The following is a 7,918-nucleotide window of genomic DNA, read 5'->3' as shown; positions in this document are numbered from 1 at the left end:
GAGAATGGAGAGAGAGGAATTATTCTGACGAGTTCTTACAATAAAAGGGACTCTGTCCTGCTTTTATGTTGTTTTGTTTTGTGTTTTTATTTTGATGTGAAGACTCTAAGGTTGCCCAGGCCTTCAACTGGACAAAACAGCATCTTAATATATTTGTACTGGGAGACGAACACTCCATGAGACTAACTGGATAATCAGGGTGTATTCGGATTGTGCTTCTTCATTTATTTCCTGGTGCTTTTTGGGGGGCTTGGGGAAGCAAAGGCTCTGTCGGGGTCAGTGTGTGGCTCTAAGAGGCCAAGGGAGGACCCCTTCCCTCTGCATGGGTACCCTCCCAGCGGTCACACAGCAACTTCAAAGTGAGCTTATTGTGGTTTTATGAGATGTGGCTTTTGGGACATTTGTGCTTTCTCTTTTTCTCCTGTGTGTAGGTTTTGATGGCTGCAAGCATGTGTATTAAGGTACCATGGAGGTAACGGAAGAATCATGTTGCAGGGCAAAGGGAGACAAACAGCTTTGCCACCTTAGAACTGCCAAACTTTGGTCTCGTTAGCTGGGGATGCCAAAGCAGCTGAATATGGCAAAGCAGATGATGAACCCATCTGCTAATTTGCTAGATATTGCCATGGCTGTTTTCAAATTAAGTCTTTGGAGTCAAATAAAGTAGTACACCTGATCAGTGTGGACATCAGCTTGATGAAGTCGTTGCACAAATAATGAATAAAAGTAATATTTTTGTTTATTTTTTCCAATTATTTTTTTAAAATCTGCTTTTACAGCACAACATTCTTCCTTATGACAAATGACCCAATTCACTGGTATTGTGTTTTCAGATAATACCATTTACATTTCTAGAAAGAAGTGAAGAAGAAAACTGTACAGGACACCTTAAATTTTTCATTTGACTTTGTTCCTAATTTTTTTTATTATTTGACATTGATACAAAAAAATAGTATCTTGATTAGCAGCTTTGCTGGCAATCCCACAAAACTGTAAATAATACTTTAAAAGAATGCACTCCTACAGACACTATAGATAAAACAATATATACAATTTAGACAAATAAATACATAAGTACAGCCAGTCATATATAATGATACACCTAAAGTTTGGTTACTGTTGACAAGCTTTTCTAGTTAATTACACTCTTCATTTACAAATTGCCATTGCCATCTACATGATAAAGACAAAAAAAAATCCCAGTAAAGAATCAAAAGTGATACTTAACATTGTTATTAGGAAAGATGGAAAATGAACCTTGAGACTTCTCTTTAAATACTCTCACGGTTTCAGCAAAAAAAATGCTTTTGTGAAAAACTCCTCCTAAAGAGAGGCATTTCCTCCTTAGCTTCTTTGCTCAATGTGCTTTGTTCATGTATGGTTTGGAATCAAAATGTGATTATAGTCACGCTTTTGAAGTGACTAGAAGCCAGCACATCTTAACCAAGTTGTCATTTGTCCCATGCCTAGTGAAACAAAATGACCTTTAAGTAACTTAAATATTTCATTTGATTAAAGGAAGCCCGATGCAAGCACGTATTTGTTAACAGTACCCCACGTGGCACAAATACTACTGGGTAGAAGGGGACAGTAAGCTGTCCCTATCAGTAGATGTATCGCTTCCTTTCTAGCTCCAGGTTGCCATACTGCAATTTCTGAGCAAAGAGAAAATAATACATCTGTTACATAAGTGTAACAAGCTAGTGAAGTCTAGTATCAGAAAATTAATAGAAGTAGAAAATTAGGCTTTTGTTGTGTTCTTTTAAATTCACTTGACAATAAAAGAAAAAAAATCTTGTACATTCAAAAGTTAGGGCACACATGCTTAAGGCTCGTGAAACACTGGACAAATATAATGCCTAACTCAGCTCCATGCATAACGGAATACTACGTAGCAAGCAGACTCTACACATATATACAGCTGAATTCAGAAGAAAATGCCTTAGAAATATGTACATCAGTTCCAAGATGAAAGTTTACATTTCTGTTGAAGATCTATCTATTTATAAATGGCAGGAAATATATTTTTTCAGATACTATTTTCAAGGTGTAACTTCCAATCATTAATGCAGTCTACTTGTACTAGGAGAAATTCAAGGCTACCATGCTACTCGAGCCCTGAGGTATATGGATTGGGAGCCCTGCTGTCCTCTTGGTTACTATCCAAAGGCCACAGAAGCATCAGCAGGAGAAGTAAGGCCACCAAATCCATTTGGTTGTGGATTTGGAAACCCCAAATTACTGCACAGTGCAGAGAGATAGCAGAAGTGATTGCAGTCTGTGGGTTGAAATTATTACAAAGTGTGTTCCCTGTAGGACAGCATCCATGCTGTCTGATTTACCTGAGGGCTGGAGATGAATTCCACCCTCATTTCCCTTCCTAAACCGCATATTCTGGGGCTTGGGTAAGGAAAGCTGAACTTCACCCAATCAGTGTGTGTGTGTTATATATTCATCTATGCAATTAGCTGGACGTTGTTTAGCTAGAGTTCTGAGTTTGACAGGAAGCAAGAGCAACTTTAACAAGGACTAGGTCAACTAGGGAAGGATAAATCTTAATTATGCTGCAAGAGATTCAGTATTTTTATATAAAATTACTGATTTTCATTTATGAAGGATGCACAAACTGTTGATTAGCAGTAACTCCTGGGCTATCTATTGTGTAGCTTTACCTTTAGATCTGAAGTAGATTTGTTTGAGATGCCTACTATTGCTTGTGGCTTGAAGGTCAGGCATGCTTTACCTTATTTACAAGTAGTTCCTTTCAAAATGATAGTGCTGCATCTGTGAATAAGACTAACAATTTGTCATGAAACTGCAAACCTTTTGGGGTAGCATCTTCATTCCTCTGTTACTGTTCTAAAGTGCTATGTACACCTATGGCAAAATCAGGTCAGAGTTTTCCTTTGAATTCTTACTCAGTTAATTTCTGACAACTTTATAGACATTCTGAATAACATACAGACTTAACAGTTTTTCATATGTTACACATAACGCCAGCTGAAATGAATGACTTGTGTGTGTGCTGTGGACTGTGTGCGTAATATACAGCTAATAATATATTTGGTGAGTTTTGTATCTTTGTAACTTGTCTGTGAATTCTTCATTTCAAGTTATTAGCTGAGCAATGTCATATTTTAGCTCTTTGTTAGAAGGTGGTGCTGAATAGAGATGGTTTGAATTTATTGAAGATTTTTTCCAGGAAATCATTTTCATGACATTTCATTAACATTCATATTCAAAACACATAAACACATTATGAAACTTGAATAAAATCTCGTGTATTTGACTTCTGTCACATCTCTGGGAATCTCTTGAGCGGGACTTCAGTGAATATTGGCCCTGTGATGAGTAACATGGGAGCTGCAGATTTGTAACTAAGGCTAGAATTTGTTTTTCTTTAATAGGCGATTCTTAAAAGCCCTCTATTTTGCTCTGAAAGTTGTACGTAACTGTTTGCTCTGAAAGTTGTACGTAACTGTTATGTACTCTGTTGCACAATCAACCGAAAATTGATTGCATTCTTTTATTGGACAAAATTCTACTTTTCTACACCATTAAAAATCTGGTAGAATCATATATGCGCTGTAGTAAAAAGTAGAGCTTACCCTTAAAAAGCTGCTTTTGTGTTACTTTTTTTTAGGTAAATAGTGTACTGACTGACGTTGAAGAAATATGCTGCTTATGGACACCTTTATCATTCAATATAATTTTATGTTGCTATGCAAGATGCCTAATGGAGAGATCCACTGATACTAATGAGAAACATTGCACTTGCTTTGAAATTAAAAGTTAGGAGATATTAATACTTGTATCTTGTATTTTTAAGATAGTTTTTCATACATCTTTCCTGTCTTATTTAACCTACAGATTCTACTTAATTTTAAAATTTAGATCTTTTAGGAGCTTCTTCAGGCAGTGGAAAGAAACGTGGTATCTTCTGAAATAATTTAAAGGAATACCATTTGGTGGATAAAAATATACTTCAGTGTGTGGGTTTGTTTCTAAGGCCTATGAGACTGATGTTCTTACCTGTCTAAATTCTGCTAACATACCATCAGTAAGCTGTTTGGGAATTGCACACATTGTACTATAAAATATACATGTCAAGATAGGTGTATAAGGTCAGTGCAAATGTATACCGCTAAACTTATTAACAAAGCTCTAAATAGAGATGGTTGCAGGGTGTCAAAAAAGGAATAAAAGTATATTTGTAATTCTTCATTTCTTAGGGCCCGAGTCTTATCTCAGAGGCTGGGGCATGAACTGTTATGCAGCTCATGATATTTTATCAGTTTATTACTGTCCTTTTACATATAGATGCAGGAGCTGATATGTGAGATAGAGGATAATATACAAAAACTGAGATTTTACTCTAGATCCTTTTGGTTGGTGTAATGTCCTTATGAAAAGAGCCTGAAGTCTGTAAACCGGTAGTCAAAATGAGAATGAAAAATCAGTCATTAAAAATCCTCTTACAATTAATATCCCACAGTTTAACCTGTAAATCAGTAGATCACTGTCAAAAAATAACCACACTAAACCAAAATTTAAAAAAAAAGGTATTTACATCTGTAAAAATCTTAACATCTAAGATGTTTCTTGCTGGACATGTCATTCCAAATTCTGTGCATTTCTTCTGGTGTTATCTGGTGCACTGTGATCACCCTGCGGTACCTGCACAAGCTGTAAGCCATTTTCCAGTGATTGAAGCCACTGTTCTGGAAAGGGTGAATGCCCAGCTTCCGAAGACAGAGTCCAACATACACGTCTTCAAGATGAAGTAGTCTGGTATGAAGGGAGGTTTTGTAAATCAGTTCTGCTACGTCGGCTGAAAATATGTAGCCAGTGCCTGAACAGAAGGGTGGATAATTGCTGTCAGGATACAAATCTCTCGGCATGTACCACTTACTGCGAACATCTCGTATTGGTCCTCCGTTTATAACGTAACCTGTGAAGTACCTTCTTCTTGGCTTGGTGTTAGGTTTGAGCAGCTTATAAATAAGATTATCCATATTTACAAAAATATCACTGTCTGTCTTCATAACATACTTTGCTTTTGAACAAAACGTTGCTACCCATCTCATCCCCATCAACGTTTTCAGAGTGAGGTTATGATAAGAGTCGATAAAATCCTCCACAATAATGTCATGAAAAATTTGGCTTTCTTGCTCTACCATTTGATTTAACACAGGATCTGCGTTTTTTCCAAGAAGAAATAGCGTGGCGATTTTAATTCCTTTAAAGTTGTTTTCGTCTCCCCACGTTTCTCGAATGGCTTGCCTTGCATCAAACTCCTTGTGAGTTGTGCTGATAAGAATGACCAAGAAAGGGACACTCTTCTCACATTTGTTGGGTTCATTGATAAGAAAGTCAAAGGAATGTGGATTTATAGGTCGAGTTCTTATGTTGCCAAAGGAAACATTTTTTCTGGCTATAGATATGCTATTGAGCTGTCTGTGTCCAGTGTAGGAAGAAGTAGGGCGAGTTATACTTAAGTACCAAAGAGCGCTTGCCCAACAAACTACTGTCAAAACGTATAAGCATGAGACCTTTGAAGCCATTGTTCCTCTAGCTCTTCTATTCTGTATGATGAATAAATAGCCTTCGTACCATGAGTGCACGTATGTCCCAGAGAGGCAGCATATTATTAATGAAACTTGAAAGTTCGATATAGAAAAGTAACTCTGTAATCATTCATGGATCTCAAACAGGAGCTATTAACCCTGATGATACTCAGCTTTTCTTCTTTTACTAGCAGTGGCTTCCATTTCTTGGAATTTTCTGTTATTTCTGAAAAATATGAAGAAAAATTTTCCATTGCTAGATCATAAAAGCCTAGGACAAGAAAAATGAGCTTAAATATTACTGGCCATTAATAAGCTAAGTGTCTTAATGCATTTCTTGGATATTCTTTTTTTTTTCTCATGAGGTATCGCAATGCAAGATAGTGTGCTAGAATATAGCAGTATAACTGAAGTAATGCTTTTATGACTGATAAATTCTCATGGATTATAATACATAAAAAAAGTTAAGCAAGCATAGCATGTTGGCTATTTAGGTAATTTTAAAGGCATATGAAAATAATTTTCTGGTTTCTAGCATTTTCTTGCTTCCTAGCATTTTTTCCAGACGATCTTTCAAAATATGCCATGGAACATTTTAAAATTATTTAAAGAATGAAAATGTACTTTATCTTGGGATTAATAGCATCGGTGGCAACCATGCACACGAATACCTACAGATCCCATTTGGTCTAAATGTTGTTGTCTGCCCAGCTAACAAAAGCATGCTTTGGTGGAAATTGGACAGAATGGGACTAATTGGTAAAAATACAGGAGAGAGAGAGAGAGAGAGATACATAAGCTGTCTTACCCATGTGAAGATCAGTGCCCGAGTAGACTCCATAAAAGTCTAGAAATAAATTAACACAGTTCAGTTATTCTTGTTGGCTTCCTTCTCATCTCCCCACAAACCAGTCTTTACTTTTCGTGAGCAAACATCACGTAAGATAAACGATGATGGCAGCCTATTAACGGTGTCACTGCGCTGGCTGGCCTGCAGAGCACTTGCCTACCTGGCCGGGGTTCCTGCACCGGCAGCCCTTCCCCGCTGCTGCGCCAGTCCTGCCCCCAGCACCAGGGAGCTTTGAGGCTTCCCTGGATCTGGGGAATGTGCCAGCCCTGAAGGTTCCTTTGCTCTTAGGATGTTTCCTGGAAGGCAGTTCTGTTTATCATAATTTCATGGAAATGAGACAAGCAGCATTAAGCCAGCCGGATCAGTGCTGACTCCTCCGAGGCACACCAGTAGCTGGAGAGTGCCTGTAGGCTCCACATTCCTGGGTTTTGCCATTGCTTCAGAGCTAAAGGATAGTAGAAGCATGCAACAGATGAGCTTTACACAAAAGTCTTTGAAATATTTAATATTTACTTTGGAGGGAACAAAACGTGTATGGATTCAAATAAAAAGATAGAAGCCCTGTCTTAGAAAAGTCCCTTCTGTTTCCACACTGCGTTGACATGTTGCTTGGATTACATCAAAATGCTTTTTAAGCAGCCTGTGCCTCCCCTGTGTTGGATTATGTATGGTCTCTTTCTTCTTTCGCCAAAAGCAGATGAGAGTGTGGCCGTGGACGTGACCCCGGGGCAGGGTCCCCTGCCAGGTGATCTGTTGCTTCGGGTTGTCAGACAGGCCCCCCAGGCAGGCTCTCAGAGTTACAGGACTGTTATCCTGTGTTACTGTATCACACCGAGGTGTAAAAACAGCAGAGAAACAATCTTAACATTTGCTAAATGCTTACGGACTATAGTCTCCTTACAGATTCTTTTAGCTAGTGCTGTCCTGCTAGTCTTCATTACATGCACTTTTAGCTATTAATGCCCAGAGCCCACATACCTCTCTCCCCTTCCACGAAACAGGAAAACGTGAATTTGTGGCCTGTTTCAGAGCTTTATCCGTTTCAATTGGTTTTGCCCTATAACTGGGGCAATTTAATGAGGTAGAGGGTGACTGTGGTCTCCTTTGCTACTTGTCACAGGACTTGGGGTTTGTGATCTTTTCCCACCAAGCAGTAGCAGTAACTGTCTGGGAGCAGTATATTTAAGTGGAGCCGTTAGTTGCCCCATAGGGCTCCAGAACACAATGATCTTGGCACACACATGTACATCCTTGTAAATAAATACAGTTTTGATAAATACATACACAAATGCTACTGTCATGTCTGGAGAGGGGAACTGTCCTACTGTAATGGCCCACCGGGGTCACTGGGACACAGTTCTGAGAAAGGGAAAACACATCCCTGATCTGGTAGGTTGGGGTTTTTTTCTGGCTTCGTTGTGAATCTCCAATAACCTCCCCCACCAGAAATCCCAGTGGGGAAAAACACCAAGTGTGAAATGCCATAACGTAACAAAAACAT

The 7,918-nt window shown here is 38.5% G+C and overlaps 1 protein-coding gene across 1 annotated transcript; it reads right to left on the bottom strand.

Annotated features, from left to right (window-relative positions):
* Nucleotides 1–646: 646 nt before the first annotated feature.
* On the bottom strand, nt 647–5,564 carry B3GALT1 (beta-1,3-galactosyltransferase 1). The gene has a single exon (XM_075153107.1). The coding sequence runs from the start codon at nt 5,562–5,564 to the stop codon at nt 4,584–4,586; it is 981 nt and encodes a 326-aa protein (XP_075009208.1). The 3' UTR covers nt 647–4,583.
* Between the last annotated feature and the right edge of the window lie 2,354 nt (nt 5,565–7,918).

This window comes from Calonectris borealis, chromosome 6 (genome assembly GCF_964195595.1).
Source record: "Calonectris borealis chromosome 6, bCalBor7.hap1.2, whole genome shotgun sequence".
Taxonomy (NCBI): Eukaryota; Metazoa; Chordata; class Aves; order Procellariiformes; family Procellariidae; genus Calonectris; species Calonectris borealis.
This window is presented reverse-complemented; position numbering and strand designations above follow the sequence as displayed.